At 29.1% G+C, this 17,780-nt stretch overlaps 1 protein-coding gene across 1 annotated transcript; it reads left to right on the forward strand.

Annotated features, from left to right (window-relative positions):
* Nucleotides 1–6,235: 6,235 nt before the first annotated feature.
* Nucleotides 6,236–13,272, forward strand: LOC100787403 (alcohol-forming fatty acyl-CoA reductase). The gene is made up of 10 exons (XM_006591022.4): nucleotides 6,236–6,426; nucleotides 6,559–6,662; nucleotides 7,116–7,318; nucleotides 7,446–7,546; nucleotides 7,640–7,838; nucleotides 11,382–11,543; nucleotides 11,847–11,928; nucleotides 12,024–12,293; nucleotides 12,405–12,532; nucleotides 12,933–13,272. The coding sequence occupies exons 1-10, from the start codon at nucleotides 6,348–6,350 to the stop codon at nucleotides 13,084–13,086; spliced, it is 1,482 nt and encodes a 493-aa protein (XP_006591085.1). The 5' UTR covers nucleotides 6,236–6,347; the 3' UTR covers nucleotides 13,087–13,272.
* Nucleotides 13,273–17,780: the final 4,508 nt, after the last annotated feature.

The following is a 17,780-nucleotide window of genomic DNA, read 5'->3' on the forward strand; positions in this document are numbered from 1 at the left end:
CATTTGTTCACGACATTAGCTTTCAGTCTTTCACTAACTATTAAGATATTCACTATTCACTCAAACTCTTATGTGCTGGCTACAACCCTCTAAGTCAATTAACTTCCATATATCATTGTCCAAATCCAGCTTGCTAAAGGCTCTTCGTTCACCTACTTCTTTAAGACCACATGGCTAGAAGACTATGATTTTTCTTTCCAAAAATTATAATGAATTGCATGTCCATGCTTTCCCATCATATTATATGTATGTAGCTATTTCCAATTCTTGTTCAGGTGAGCAAAATCTCACACATACACATGCAAGACCGAAGCACATTAATTTGCGTGTTGAAACTCACTTGTTGATTGAAAGGGGGAAAGAATATCAAATTATCAACATTGTAATTGATGAATATATAGGACATGGGTTTGTTAATTTGTTTGTTAAATGTACTTTTGGTCACCATCGGTATGGCAATTTATCTCCTAGCTACCAAAACCTATAGAGACTAATCACCTAAATGCTTTAAACTAGCATTAAAGTTTATCCTAGTAAACTATTTTACGACACTAATTAAATAATGGAATAATGGCCCTTGTCATGGCGTGTTCAATGTTCTTGCATGTATCCTTCCCACCTACTCTACGTGGGAACTTTATAATTATGAGTTGCAAATCACAAATAGCTTTAGAAGAAAATGGACGAGAATTAATAAGTGCATATTTGAATTTGAGCTTGCTTGATTACAATTATCTCACGAGCATATATAATTTTTCTTCACGTTCTTACAAATCTTAGCTTTCACACAAATGAGCTCATTTAATTTGGTTTTAATTAAGGGAAGATGCACCCTTAAACACGCACTTTGTAAACTTAGAAAATTGAGTTTTCAAGTCAAATTTTCATGTACAAACATATTTTTTAGGCTAATCAAATATATCCTCAAAACAAATTTATTCTCCAAACTAAATTTGGATATAAAAGAGACATGTTTAAAATTTTAATATCCATATCTTATCATCGTTGTTTTATTGGGTTTAATATACATGCAAGTAACCCATTATACTGTTTTTTTTATAATTTTAATTTACTTATATATTTTAAATAAATTACATATTTAAATATTAATTATATTTTAATTCAATAGATATATAAACAATAATGAATAACAAAAATATCAAAGCGGAAGTAGGGAGAACGTCAGATTGAAGATCTGAAGATTGTTCGATGAGTTATTTGGCATGCCTATTGCCTGCCTTCGTTTCCTTTCTCACAACAAACTCTTAGACAAAAGATATTAATCCAAATGCAGAGATATTTTTTTTATAAACAAGTCATTAATCCAAGCTAAAATCCTACTGACTCTTCGACATAATATCCACAAACAAAACTTTAATTTGAAAACAAAATAAAACAAAACTAAAAAAAAAATTGAAAAGCTCGACCAAAAGAAAAAAGGAGGTAAGGTAAAAAATATTGAGAAATGACACAATAAATAAGTATAAACTTGTAGGCTTTAAAACTCAATAAGTCCAGGCAATAAATAATAGTATAACAGCTATGACATATCTAAAGTGAAAACTTGAGGTTCAAGTTCGTTGAAAACTAAAGACAAGTGATAATTAATTAGGCGAAGTTAAATAGATTTGGTAGTGTTTAGGATTGACTCGAAGTTTAATTCAAATAATGATGGTCCACCTTGATCTAAGCCTTATTAACCCAAAATGCTAATATGGATCAAAGTCAACATTTAAGTGCAAGACCTCTAATATTAACACAAAATATATTTATCTGCAAGAGATCTTAAACTCTTATATAGGAATCCAATCTATTAATTTCAGACTCTTATAAATTAAATCAAGTGTAACATGAGCATTTAGTATATATTATCACTTCAGTAAAATGTTTATTAATTTTAGCATCAAAGTGGTTTTTACTTTTTACAATATTCAGTAATTTTTTCATGGCGTCTCCGCCTTATGAAAGAGTTTCCCGTCATAAGAAGATCTTGAACATTAATTTATCCACCTAGAAGCCTATTTCAACAAAGGTTTGCAGGGGTTTAATTTCAGTCAACAATCCACCTTAGACATGTTAACTTAATTAATCTTGAACACATCATATAGAAATAAAACAATTCCCACATTGCTCGTTTGTTTCTATTTGGTAGAGAGGGGGAGAAATAGGGTAAATTGAAATAAAAAGAGTGAAAATTAACAAGAAATAGTTAAAAGTAAAATGATTCATTAAAAATAAATAAAAAATAAATGAGGAAAGAGATAAAGAGAAAGAGTGAAAATATGTGAAAATTGAAATAGTACGCTAGATCTCACCAATTTCAAATTTATTTCTTGGGTTAATTAAGTTTATAGTATCTTGACTTTTTTGGATTCTAATTTTACTTCCTCAAAATTTATTTAACGATTTTTAGTCTTTTAATAATTTTTTGTGAGCATTTTAGCTTCTCAATTTTTTTTTGTCTATTTTTAGTTTTTCATTTATTTTTTATTGTTTAAAATTAGTTTAAAATATATAAAAAAGAGGAATAAAAATGATAAAATAAGAGCTAATTTTGAGCAATAAAAATAAATGAGAGAGTGAAAATAAATAAAATGATAGGAAATTAGCAAATAACTATAATTTATTACAAACAATTGAGGGAATCTGAAAAACTTAAGATTGGAATCTGACAAAATTGAGGGAATAAAAACTCAATTAATCTTTATTGCTTTGATGCATCTGCAGTAACAAACAAAGGTGGTTTATTTTCATCCGCACGAGATTGTTTCCATTTGTTGTAACTTGTAATAAACACAGGGCGTAAAATTAAATAATTTAGAAGAGTTATGAATCCTTTAAAAAAAAGTTAAAATATATCTAGGGTGTGTAGTTAAAACAACTTCATGTTCAGCTTCTAATCCGAAAATGAAATGAACATTTTAATTTTCTTTAGGATATTTATTCCCGCGTACCAATAACCACAATATATTCATTTCTTTTGTTGCATCATGCAAACTAATTAACTATTCTTTCATTTGTATCTGCTTCTGTCGTTATTGTTGTCTGTGCTCGTATTTAACTGGGTAGTTGGTACCGGTTAATTATTATTGCTCTACCATTCTTGAAATGTGAAAACTTGTGTGGACGAAATTATAGATCAAGCTTTAGGGTAGCAAGTGTTAAGTTACTTAACAAAAAATGTTTATTACCTAAAATATCACATAAATATATAGTTTAGAGAAATTTTATTTATCCAAAAGCACACTTGTAATAAATTTTCTGTTTAAAATAACTTTTCCCTACTAAAAGTAATTTAATCCTTGCGCACAACATAAGTTAATTGTATTTTTTAAAATGAGTTTAACGTTTTATACATGAATGCTATAAAATAATTTTACATAGTCATTTAATAATTTATTATTATTTAAATTACGTTAAGACAATTATTTTAAAAATTAATAAATTTTCTATATATGATAAGTTATGATGGAATGACTCATAAAACATTTTATATTATAAGTTAATTATGAATGTTTATAAACTAATTCAATTCAATGTAGGCGAAAAAACCAAAAATTGAATGGATAAAAAAATTTAGAAAATCAATTTTTTTTATTGGATTGGATTTTAATTTAATTTTAGAAATCGATCTTATACATATGTATATATTTATACATAAATTTATAATATTATTTATTTCTATTTTTATTTCTTATATATTTATAAAATTATCATATATTATATATATTTATAAAAATTATATTTGATTATTTTTTTACTAATTATTTGAGTTAACATGTATAAATATTATATTATATATTAGTTATATAATGACATATAAATGAAATATTTGATATTTTATATATTTTTTATTATATATTTTAAATTTTATTTAAAATTTAAAAGTATGTTTAAAATAAAAAATTAATCCAATTCAAACCACTTTAAATTGGATTGAATTAGATTGGATTAAAAGTTTGAACTAAAGAGATTAGATGATAAATTAACAAAATAAAAAATGATTAGATCAAATGATTTTTTTCTCCAAGACTGATCCAATCTAATCCACAAACATCTTTATTGTCAGTGCATTATATTTTTCTCTCTCTTATAATGCTGTGTTAAATCTAGCTCATAAATAATAAAATTGTACAATAAATATAAAATTAAAGTATTTAATGATAAATTATATAATTTTTTTATTTATATATATATATTGTAATATAATTGCTTTTGTCTTTCATCTTCCTTTTACCCTATTTTCTTCTGATCTTTTGTTACCGTATTACAATTTTTTTTAATTTATTTTAATAATATAATTAATACTTATATAATTTAATATATTAAAATAATACTATTATATTAATTTTAATATAATATAAGTGATGCTATAGAAAAAGAATGGAAAGATGGGAAGATAAAATTGATTGTATATTTATATTTATTGTATAAAAATATTAAAAATTAAATTGATAAATTTATTAATTAAATATTTTCATTGTAAATATTTTTTAATAGTTTTAACATTATTGCATGAGTTAATTGTACTTATGGTCTTCCACCATTGTGCAAATTATTTTTATTTAATATTCAATCTTAAATATTTTAATTCATAAAATTTAATTAATAAATGTATTTTATAATATCAAAATAAATAATATAATATTAGTGATGTAGTAGAAAAAGATGAGGTAAAAAAGGAGATGAAAGAAAAAATTGGTTGTATGTTAGATGGCATGTAAGACACATATTTTTTTTATGATTATTGCACAAATCTATTATTTGTAAACTTGATTTAACATTAAATAAGTATTTTAAAATGCAATTAACTCATGTTGTAATGTATATATATAATAGTGTTTACATTATGGCTCAAAAAAAGCATAATGCCCTAGTGATTTAGGTGATGAAGAAAAACGAGAAACTTAGGTTCTAGTTTCATCCCTACCACAGGTCAGGGTTAACTAATGTATGGTCTACTAATGGAACCATTAAAATTGGATTATTTAAAATTTGAGAGAACAAAAGTGTAATATATAGATAGGTTAAATATTTTAATTTTATTAAATGAAATAATATGGATCAGTTCATATTATTATATGACGATTTTATATTTTAAAGAAATGAAATTTGATCATTTTGTTGAGTCACCATTCTTAAAAGAGTAGTAGTTTTCGGAAGGAATGAATATTGTGACATTTTTTTTTTGTTTTCTGTGAAGATTTCTTTCCTTTTCAAGAAAAAGAACATTAAAATTTAATTAAATAAACTTTTATTTGTTTTTTTTTTAAATTTTAGCAAATACTATTGTTTTGTAAAAGTTTAACACTAAAGGCATCAAATATGAAAGATCGAGTAAGAGGATATTAGACATTTGAATTGAAAATAAACAGATAAATGAAATATTATGAAAAAATATTAGAGATAAAAATGACAAAAGAAAAAATATAAACATTCAATTCAAGCTTCTTTTATGTGTGTTTGTGTGTGTGAATAATTACGAGCTAATATAACTAGAAACTTGGAATTTGTACGTCAACTTGTACAGTGTTGTGGGTAGTTGTTAGGTGGTGGCTTGATGAATTGAGACTGCACGATCACACTCTTCATATATACTAAAAAAAAACACTACCAAAACTGTTTTCTTTACATAATAAGTTGCTGTTAATAATAACAGTGATGGAGGCTTTAACAATAATCGTAACAATTTTTTTATTGGTACGAGTTAAGGATAAATATTGGTCGAGATTTACAACAATTTATCCATTCTATTCAACAACTAAAATGATACGGAAGTGACTGAACATGATTTTTTGGGAGGAAATGTTAGATTATCACAAGACTGTTATTTAGACAAGGTCATAAAAACCTACTATTTTTATAGTAAAATTTATATACCGTACGTCTTCAATTAAAAAGGTTGAATTAAAATCAAACTCAAATTCTACCTTTATAAGAATGCACGTTGTAATGGATGAGTCAAACCAGTGTCGGCATAATTAAAGAAGGTATATATGCTGCTAAAGTTATACTAAAATGTTGTTACATTATTTGGTGGTACTACAATTTATTGACTTTCCCGAACCATAACATGAAAAAGAATGCGTAACTTTGGTAGCCTAATTTATTATTTACTTCCTTATACTCAAGTCGTCCTAAGATAATAAACAATGACTATGTGTCGACCAACTGCTTGCGTACACTCCATCTCATAAATGCTACATGCCGATTTCTGTGCTTATATGAAGCGGCTAAATTGGCATAACAATTCGCCCACCCCCTTGTGTCTGCAACGCCACTAGCTATTTCAGCTTTCTCTCTCATTAATATTAATAATATTATTGTGTTACATTTTTTCTACAACAATGGAGTTGGGAAGCATACTCCATTTTCTTCAGGATAAGAGCATTTTGATCACTGGAGCCACCGGTTTTCTTGCCAAAGGTATGTTCCATTTCTATTCAAAAGGGTACTAATTAAGTAATGATGTGTATGTATGTACTTTTGCACATGATGTATTTATATTATTGGTGCATGATGTCTTTGGTTTTACTTTGTTATATGTTTTGCTTGCAGTTTTGTTGGAGAAGATATTGAGGGTCCAACCAAATGTTAAGAAGCTTTACCTTCTTTTAAGAACTGAAGATGCCAAATCTGCTACTCATCGCTTGCACAATGAGGTAAATGCACAACATCAGTTAGGTTCTGCCTTGTGCAGAAAATGCCATTTCTGTTTTGGGCTTTTACTAATTTCATTTTCTCTCTCTTGGGTTGAAAATGTGTGTATATATAGACAGCCATGGCATTCTTTCAGAGAGCTAGTTAATCAAGCATTAGCATTTATGATTGTTATAAAGCAAATTGATTAAAGGCTTCATGTAGTATCATTTTCCTGATTATTTGGAGTCATATAATTAAGTACATGTTTGGTGGATAGGTTTTGGTTGTTTAACGTACTTTTAAAAAACAATATTCTTTGTATGTTTTGTTTTCAACATACTTTTATAAAGGGTGTAAAGATTATCCAAACATAATAGTGGCCTCATACACTAGCTACCTTTCTCATTTCTCACCATGTCATAATATAGTTAAGCTTGTGCCTAATTCATTCTAATTGTGTTTTATTGGTGTAGATCATAGGGAAGGATTTGTTTAGGGTACTAAAGGAGAAATTGGGTGCAAATTTTAATTCCTTTGTCTCGAAAAAGTTGACTCTGGTACCTGGGGACATTTCTCGTGAGGACTTGGGATTGGAGGATTCCATTCTAAGGGAAGAGATTTATGATCAAACAGATGTCATTATTAACTTAGCTGCAACAACTAACTTTGATGAAAGGTACTAATATATATACTAAAACATGATAGCCTTTTTTGTTGCCTATTTAATTTAATGTTTTTGTTGCCCTGCCTTATTATTGTCTTGTTTTTTTTTTTTTAAATTACTTTCTCACCTTAAATTTCAGGTATGATATATCGTTGGGCCTAAATACCTTTGGTGTTAAGTATGTCATCAACTTCGCCAAAAAATGTACCAAACTCAAGGTTCTTGTGCATGTATCAACAGGTTCGTATCAACTTAATTATGTTCATAATACTAGTTAATAATAATTAACATATATAGATTAACATAATAATTATCGTTACTTCTTAACTTCAGCCTATGTATGTGGTGAGGGAGGCCGAGAAGGGCTCATATTAGAGAAACCATATCATTTGGGTGATTCACTTAATGGAGTGTCTGGATTAGACATTAATGCAGAAGAGAAAGTTGTGCGCGACAAATTAAGTGAGTTACAACAACTGGGGGCCACAGAAAAGGAAATTAAAGAGGTTATGAAGGACTTGGGCATTAGCAGGTTTGTGAAAATCTAAAATATTACAATTATTAATTTATTGCTTTTTTTATCAGCTGAAATAAATTAAATGGGTAGTATAACCCAAACCCATATACCCATAGTTCAAATACCGGAAGCAACCTTGATATTTATGATAATTATCTATGAAAATGGTCATAAGAGACTGAATTTGAGTCCGATAGACAAAAATATTCAACCTATAATTCAAATGCACATTAAAAAAAATGTCAGAAAAAGAATATGCACATTAAAATATTCAACCTATAATTCAAACATAATGGTTCCTTCACTCATAAATAAAAAGGAAATTAAGGTTCTTCATTTTTTAGGTAGTTTAGATTATAAATTTCTATCAATAGTGTGTATGAAAAAAAATATCTATTAAGATATATTAACTTTCTAAATAAATCTTAGTATGAGAAAAGATTAATTTTTGACTTTGCAATATAGCCTACAAGATATTTTGTGTTCACCCAAAAATTTTATAAAATTTTCAATTATTAGAATGATTCACAAAGAAAAAACATTTGAAATAAAAATTATTTAAATGTGTGTAGCAATAGACACATGGGAACTATATATTCTCTCTCTCTTTGCACTAGAATCTGCACTTAAATTAGTATATTCCCACTTCACCCCTAACGACCTGAGCTAATTAAGATCAGGTGACTGATGTTCAAGTTTAGTATATCACTTGGCCTACCATGAAATCTCTTTAGGTTAGGTTTTGTTTTGATCATATAAAAACCACCGAACCTACAACTACCCAAATGAATATATATAGTACATAGTATATAGCATTAGGTTATGCAGGGCCCGAAGACTGTATATATCTTAATTTACCAATCCTACACATTTATGAGGAAACATTACACACACGATGCGTTAACGAAATAAACTAATGATGTAATCGAATCCTATAAAAGGCGGTGATATGCCATATTGCACACACATGTATGAAAAATGAATTAAATGGAACTTGGACATATATAGCTAGAACCAAAATTATAAGCACCAACGGAGTGTTTGTTTTGTTCCATTCATGTATTGCGTGAGAATCCACCAAAAAAAGCCATATTAGTTCTCTACTATGCTAAACAAATATTACTACCCAATTGATTCTACTAAAAAGTGTTAATGCATCCATTATGAACTAATTTGTTTAATTTTTTTTTAAGTAAGTACTTTTAAAAAATGTTTTTTAATAAGCAGAAAGAATTTACGTCTTAATAAACAAAAAAATTATTTAAAAAAAAAACAATTTAAACAAGTATACTAAGAAAATAAAAAAATTACTTATTTTTTAACAAATAAGAGTTTTAAAAAACTAGCATATATGTTAAACATTTTTAATTGCTTTAAAAAAGTGTTCAATAACTTTTATATTGTTAGCATAATAAATGTTTAATTTTTTAATGAAAAAAATTATATTTTTATTTTCTTAACTTTAATGTCTTCAAGCATTAATTAGCATTTGGCAAAGTATTATTCCTGGATGGTTTACTAAAAAAATGTAACATTATTATGAAATACTGTAGATGGATGTGACACTATGAAATTAAAGTACTTGTAATAAATCAATGGGGCTTGTTTGGCTTGCTCCATTAAAACCCCGAATTGACTTTTTACCAAACATGACTAACTCATCCATTCCATATTAATTGAAGAAGAAAGATGGGATTAATAGCTAGCTAAAGATATTTTTTTCTTTTCTCACATAGGATAGGAGAGTGATGTTTACATGTCTGGGTTCGAACAAACGAACGAGAAACGGGAAACATAAATTGACACGTACAAAACCCACCCCTTACTTACACGTAGCCTTAATAACCTTTCCACGCCATCATGTGGTCAAGCGTGAGTGACCTCCAAATCAGACCGAAAATGACTTCTCCACATGAACCAATTTCTTCATGACACATTAAAAATAAACACTAAGTGCATCGATCCTAGTATTAACATTTACAAACTTAAGTTTAGATTAAATTTAAGTTTATAAACTGAATTTGAAAAAGTATTACATGCCTTTCTTTTTCTAAAGTAAGTTTTTAAGTTAAAACTTACTCTCAGACATATTTTTAAGAGGTAATCAAACATGATTTCAAATTAATTTTATTCTCAAATAGTTAAATGTACTTTTACAATTCTCCTAGTCATAACCTAAACACATCCTAAAACATATAATTGTATTAGAATTTTTATTTTTATGAAATCAATAAAATTTATTCATATATTATATAGTTGTTAGAATCATGACATATTATGTTTATGATTCTTTTCCTTTTTTTTTTCTTTTAATTTTCGGTTTAAATGACATGTTAGAATTCGATACCTTTCTTAATTAATTAATCATTGTTACATGTGTTTGTTTAATTTCTTCAAAGTTTTCACACGTTAGGTTTCGCAAATTCTTTTCCTGAAATAAGTTTTGTTAAACCATAACTTGTGACACATTATCGTTTCGGGTACTAGCTAGATGCATTTCCTTTTGTTTTGCTTTCAATTGAGGTTTTCTCACTGTAAAACATGTTAACAGAATTTGAGAATGATCACCTCTTATTAATATTAGTTTCGACTCAAATAAGCATAGTTTCTACACAATTGCTGTAATATAAAATATTTTTTTATGTTCTAAATTTTTGACAAATCTAATTAATGAAAAAAAAAAAGAAACACTTAAGAGGAGCTAAAAGCTATTACATCTACCTGAATATGTTGCGCAAATGGTACCATATAAAATCAAGTGCCACTCAAGTACACTATAACTTTCCTTTTTGTTTTGGGGGGGGGGGGATATAACTTTCATTTTCTTGAGTTTAGTGTAACGTACGTATAAAGACTTCTCAAAGGAAAACTGGACCCTACCATAATGTATAGAATATATATGCAGATCATGTAAATGTAGGTTAATATCTTTCAGTGGTTTTAATTAAAGAGAGGTCCCAAGTGTACGTTTCCTGTTTTTAATTTTTGCAGCAATCATGCTGCCGGAGACTCGTATGATCAGGTGCATTTCTTGATGAGTGGCCGCTCCGCAATGAAGTCAGACTACAGTACTAAAAAAAAGAAAAAAAAATATAAATATGATAAATGATATGACAGTAACATAAAAGGTGAGATGAAGAGAAATTCTAAATATTAATTCTAATCTCTTCTAGTTTGAGTGGTGTGAAAAAATGTGGGAATTAAATTGAGATAGGAATAACATTACTCTCTTCTAGTTTGAGTTTTAGTATTACTTTTGAGATGAGTTTATGTTTTGTTCAGAAGGTAGAATGGTTAGTTTTGAAGTTGTTTTGAATTTAATTGCTTGGAGCATAAAGAAGCATGCCAGGAACCTTAATTAGTTTAGTGGCCCAAATACAAAATAATATATTTAACACTTTTCTCCCATATTTACTTTCATGATATATAATTTCTGATCAATCCATAACATATAGACAAGAGTTTTCAGTTAATTGCAAATTAATTAATGGTTTAGCCTCAGCACCTGTTATGAAAACCAAATTTGACATAACTGTGTTGTTGTGTATAACTTATCAGGGCAAAGTTATATGGATGGCCAAATACATATGTATTCACCAAGGCAATGGGAGAGATGCTTGTGGAGCAACTAAAAGGAAACTTATCCGTTGTGATCATTCGTCCCAGCATTGTTACCAGCACATTAAAAGAACCTTTCCCTGGTTGGGCTGAAGGTGTAAGGTAAATGAACCTTTGTCTAAATTTGTCTTCAACACATGTTAAGTATTGAATATCCATTTAGTGATGATTAATTATGTGCCTATTTGAAAAGAAATAACCCACTAGGATCAGCTTAGTAATGAGAGATTTAGGTAGTCTACATGAGGTCTTAGGTTTAATTTTTGTTGTTGTTATTGTCCATAAAAAGTATTTTGAAAACAAATTAAAATAGTGTATTTTGTGCAACAAAAAGTCCAATGAGATAAAATGAAAATTAAATGCCAGTTCCTAATGGCAAATTCCTTTTATTATTTTTGGTTACAGAACCATTGACAGTTTAGCTGTAGCTTATGGGAAAGGAAAATTAACATGCTTCCTTGGAGATCTAAAAGCAATTGTTGATGCGGTGAGATTTCTACATGATCAAGCCCTTAATTTTATTAATGCCTTATTGTGATTAATTTCTGATCTAATCTTAATATCACCAATTTAAATAAGCAGATTCCAGCAGACATGGTGGTGAATGCAATACTTGTGGCCATGGTGGCTCATGCAAATCGTCCTAGTGATGATGTTATATATCATATTGGTTCCTCTGTTAGAAGACCACTAAGATATGGCAAACTTCAAGAGTATGGATTTAGATATTTCACAGCAAAACCATGCATAAGTAAGGATGGAAGGCCAGTTAAGGTTGGAAAAGTTACAGTACTGAGCAATATGGATAGCTTCAGAAGATATATGTTCATTCGCTACCTGCTTGTGTTAAAGGTAAAAGGGCTCTTTTGTAGTGATCATCAATATTCATCACCCATATTTCGCCATACTCAAATAGTCAAATTTCATTGCAAATATTTACACTTTTTTTTTGGCATTTAATAGGGACTTGAGCTTGCCAATACTGCATTTTGCCAGTATTTCCAAGGAACATATCTTGATCTCAATAGGAAGATCCAGATTGTGATGCGGTTGGTGGACCTTTACAAACCTTACTTGTTCTTCAAAGCTGCGTAAGTGTTAGTTATTAAAATCACTATCTATATATATGCTCCAGTTCAATGCAGGTCAAATAGTTGTAGCTTTTTTTGTCATGTATTTATGATGCTTAAGGGTAAAATTTATTTTTGATCTCTCAAAATTTGATTTTAATTTTCTATAAGAATTTAATACATTTTTATTCCTTATATCTTAACAGAAACACATGCACATGTTTTTAGTTTCTGATGAAGGACTAAAATCGCACAAGTTTTGGTAAATGCAAAAACTAAAAAAATATTAAATTCTTATAGGGATTAAAACTGAATTTTGACATATTTTGAGAGAGAAAAACATGTTTTATTCTTTTTTAAAATATATAATGCTTTATTATAAGGTATAAACTTAGACAAAAAAAAATGTTATGGCATGCAGATTTGATGATATGAACACAGAGAAGTTGAGAATGGCAGGAAGACAAGGTGGGGTGGAGACAGATTTGTTTTATTTTGACCCCGAACTGATTGATTGGGAAGATTACTTTCTGAACATCCATCTTCCTGGTATGGTGAAGTACATATTGAAGTGATATTATAATTGAAGTGATATATAGAGCTTTGAAACTAGTAATTTTATTATGTTCAAATTTGTACTAGAAGAGTCACATTATAGTTTGTTATTTGTTTCTTAAGGGCAGTATGATTGTGTTAGATAGCTGCCAAATATGTTTCAAAACTTTGATCAAGTGTATCCAATATCATATGTTTTAATTTTATTTTACTTGTCCCTCAGTCTCTTACAACAAGTACCATTCCAAATAGTACTTTTTAGCATGGTTTGTTGGATAAAATCAATTTTTCACTTTTCCCTGTTTTCTTCCTTCATGTGAGTTATAAAGGGAAGGTTCGTAAATATTCCTTTCCTTTATTTAATCTTTACTAAAAATAATGTTAATATTTACTAATGATTAACCTGCCACATAAACAATTAACAATCGGTTAACATGTGAAAAGTTATCGATAAGAGTGAAATTGCATGGGGACGGACCAGACTTACCAAAATTCAACTTAAAATGATACGAAATATTCATCAATTTAAAATTAATTTTTACTAAAGAAATTGATTAATAATTTTGAATAAAATTTTTGTTTTTCCTCATTATCTGAACTTTACTCAAGATAATCAAGTTCAATTCCATTTGAACTAATATTATGTTGATAATTAAATTGTTTTTTTAATAAACTATTGTGTAACTTAAAATTAAAAACAGATGTCAACTAACACTTAAGTTTTAAGTACTTGGACTGATACTATTGAGTTACAAATTTTTATCGGAAGAAAAAGGGACTATAGTTTCATGTGTGCAGACTGCAGAGTCACCTACGGATAAAAGATGGAAAAAAAAAAAAGACTAATGCATTCACATTTCTTTACTCTTGTTTTAGTGCAACAAAAAACTTGTAATTAATTTAAAGACAAATGGCAACTAACACTTAAGTTGTAAGTGCTTGGCCACTGATACTATTGAGTTACAAGTTTTTTTATGGGGAGAAAAAGAGCCTATGTATGCAGACAACAGAGTCACCTACATAAAAGAATGAAACAAAACTAAAACATTCGCATTTCTTTAAATTTACGTATTTTAGTGCAACAGAGGACTCAAAATCTGGTATTTTTTTTAAAAAAAAATATGTATGAGTTCACTATTTTTAATATAATATCATTTTAATGAAAATATGAAATAGCAACATTTGATTTCGTCTTTGGAAAAGTAGGAATTATTAAGTCGTCATTAATCGAGTGTTCTTTAAAGTAAAAACTTCCAACTGATGATGTTTTAGGCAAAAAGGGATGTATTATGGTCTCGGTTTCCTCTCATTGTGGTTCTAGCTCTGAAATTGCAGATCACTATTTTTTTTTTTTGCAATGTCCTGTTGCTCAACGTTCTTTTCATGTTATTTTTGGAATGACCATTCCAGAAACAATTTGGGGAGTGCATGAAATAATTGTATGTGAAAGAACGTATGCTGTCCAAATCACCAAACGAAAGGGACATGCTGCGTACATCCAATAATTTTTTGAATGGACAAAATTGCTCTTCTTTCGGGAAGGAGTTCATATAAAAGAAAGTTCTTCGTGAAGGTGTATTTTTTTATTGGAAAATTTTTTTAAAAAAATTAATGGTCAAGACTAAAACCCAAGAGTTTAGGGTTATTATCACAATGTTCTAACCAATTAAACTAATGAATCAATTATGTTATAAAATAAATAATATTAGTATACATAAATTATTACTATACATAATTATCACTAACATTTCTAATGCATATTTAATGCGCATATAAATATGAATAATAAATTTTGTGACAATTGAACTTAATTTAAATCATACAAATTATGTAATCTGTATACTTTTTAAAAAATAAAAAATAATTACTATCACAACATTTTATTTGTATTACAAAATTTAATATATATTAAATAAATATTATTTATTTTATAACAATGTGAATTAAATATGCATTAAATTTTATAATAATAACCCGAATTAAAAAAAATATTTAATGCATATTTAATGACAATTTTGTCCCTATCTTTTTTTTCTTTAAATTTACTATGCCTGCTTCCGGTTTTACGTTTCCTTTGTTTCACTTTCACTTTCGTCCTGTGTGCTGGGTGGTTTTTGTAAGTTTTGGTGGTTTTTGCAAGTTTGTTGGAAGTAGTTGTTCGGTGAAGGTTAAATATTGGTGGTTTCTATCGTAGTTGTTCTTCTTATTCCGTCGGAGGTACGCATTTTATGGTTTTTTTTTAGTTTTTTTTTTTTTTGTGTTCATCTGTTACAGAAGCAATAAAATGTTGAGGAAGGTTATTCAGTAAAAACTTCTTCCAGAAGTTATTCCGGAAACTTATTCCGAAAGAATTTACTTCTTCCGAAAGTTGATGCTGCTTATTCCAAAAGAAGTTCTTCCATAATAAGGTGTGTCAGCTTCCGGAAGAACTTCTTCAGGAAGTGCACACTGCTTCTTCCAGAAACTGTATTTTTTTAATTTTTTTTGGAATTGTGTTTTAAAATTTGTGAAAAAATTAATATATATGAATATTATAATTTATAATATTTGTATTTCATATTTTTGAAATTGTGGATAATTGGTTTAATTAGGTATAATAATTTAGGTATATTATTAAATGATTTAGGTTAAATAATTGTATTTTGTTGTAGTAGTAAAATGTTTTATTAGTTGTTAGTTATAGTGTTAACTTTAGTTTAAGTAAATAATTTAGTTTTAATTTAGTTTTAACTTTTGTACTACTTGTGTATGATGCATAATTTAATAATATGTCGTTAAGATGAACGAAGATCAATGGACGTATGACTATACGATGTCACAAGAAGTTCATATGAATTATGATAATGAAAAAGAATGTGGTGTGAATGAATCACATGTTGATTGTTCAAATGTTTTTAATACCTGTCAGGTAATCATGTTCATAAGTTTGAGTCATTTGGTTGAACATATGTTTCGTATAAAAATTAATATGTCGGAGTCGCGTTGTAGGTCTTTGGTACTCGAGATGATGTTTTGCAATGAGCTCGAACAATTGCCCATGAAAACAAATTTGTTGCAATGATTATGAGGTCTGACACAGATACTGGTAGTAGAGGAAGAAGTTCATTTGTGTTAATTGGGTGTGAAAGGAGTGTTCTGTACAAGTGTAAGAATAAAAAATTCGTTAGAAAAGACACTGGGAGAAGGAAATGTGGTTGTCCCTTCAGGCTTTGTGAGAAACTAGTGCATGAAAGGGAAGGTTGGATGGTGAAGTTAATCTATGGGATTCACAATTATGAATTGGCCAAGTCCTTAGTTGGGCATCCATACGTTGGGGGATTGACTAAGGATGAAAAGAAAATTATTGTTGATATGACAAAGTCGATGGTGAAACCAAAAAACATCTTGCTAACGTTGAAGGAGCACAATGCCAACAGTTGCACCACGATCAAGCAAATTTACAATGCAAGAAGTGCATATCGTTCTTCAATAAGAGGAGCTGATACCGAAATGCAACATCTGATAAAGCTTCTCGAACGTGATCAATACATTCATTGGCATAGATTAAAGGATGAAGTTGTGGTGCATGATCTGTTTTGGTGTCACCCAGATGCAGTAAAGTTATGCAATGCATGTCATCTGGTGTTTTTTTATAGATAGTACCTACAAAACAAACAGGTACAGACTCCCACTACTTGACTTTGTTGGGGTGACACCCAGGGTGATGACATTCTCTGCTGGGTTTGCATATTTGGAGGGTGAGCGTGTTAATAATATTGTATGGGCTTTGGAACGGTTTCGAGGTCTATTTTTAAGAAATGATCGTCTCCCTGTTGTTATTGTCACTGACAGAGACCTAGCACTGATGAATGCAGTGAAAACTGTGTTCCCGGAGTGTACAAACTTATTGTGTAGATTCACATCGATAAAAATGTCAAGGCGAAGTGCAAATCTTTAATCGGTCAAAAAAATGTCTGGAACTATGTGATGGATAACTGGGGTACTTTGGTTGATTGTCCGTCCGAAAAACAATTTGCTGAGTCCCTTCAGAAGTTTCAAATTTCTTGTTCACCTTGGCCAATGTTCGTTGACTATGTTAACGACACATGGATTATCCCCCACAAGGAAAAATTTATTACAGCCTGGACGAATAAGGTCATGCACCTAGGCAACACAACAACAAACAAGTATTAAAATCTTATTTTTTTTTCTAGTAAGGATTATTAATAAATGATATTTAATTGTTGTATATTTTTCATGTTTATTGTGTATTTTAAATGTAGGGTTGAATCAGCTCATTGGGCTCTAAAAAGAGTATTACAAAATAGCCATGGAGACCTGTGTAGTGTTTGGGATGCCATGAACAACATGATCACGCTACAACATGTTGAAATTAAAGCATCCTTTGAAACCAGTACGCATGTGGTAGGACATGTATTTAAAAAAACCTTATACGAGAGGCTTGTTGGAATGGTTTCAAGGAACGCTTTAAATGAGATTGCTGCCAAGGTTGAACGTCTACGTTATCTCGGCAACGATCCCTCTTCTTGTGGTTGTGTGATGAGAAGCACGCTCGGTCTTCCTTGTGCATGTGAGCTTTCTAGGTATACTGCTGGCAGCATCCTAGTGGATTCAGTCCATATGTTCTGGAGGAGACTTTGCTTTTCAGACCAAGGGTTATGTGAGGCCGAAGTCAGCATCAAGGAAGAGATTGAGACCATATCTAAAAGATTTG

This window comes from Glycine max, chromosome 11 (genome assembly GCF_000004515.6).
Source record: "Glycine max cultivar Williams 82 chromosome 11, Glycine_max_v4.0, whole genome shotgun sequence".
In the NCBI taxonomy this organism is placed as follows: domain Eukaryota; kingdom Viridiplantae; phylum Streptophyta; class Magnoliopsida; order Fabales; family Fabaceae; genus Glycine; species Glycine max.

Bases quoted from the DNA above. Each gene is read 5' to 3' on its own strand.
- LOC100787403 (XM_006591022.4), top strand. From the start codon at position 6,348: ATGGAGTTGGGAAGCATACTCCATTTTCTTCAGGATAAGAGCATTTTG. The intron at 6,427-6,558 runs GTATGTTCCATT...TTTTGCTTGCAG, and splicing joins CACCGGTTTTCTTGCCAAAG to TTTTGTTGGAGAAGATATTG. The intron at 12,294-12,404 runs GTAAAAGGGCTC...GGCATTTAATAG, and splicing joins GCTACCTGCTTGTGTTAAAG to GGACTTGAGCTTGCCAATAC.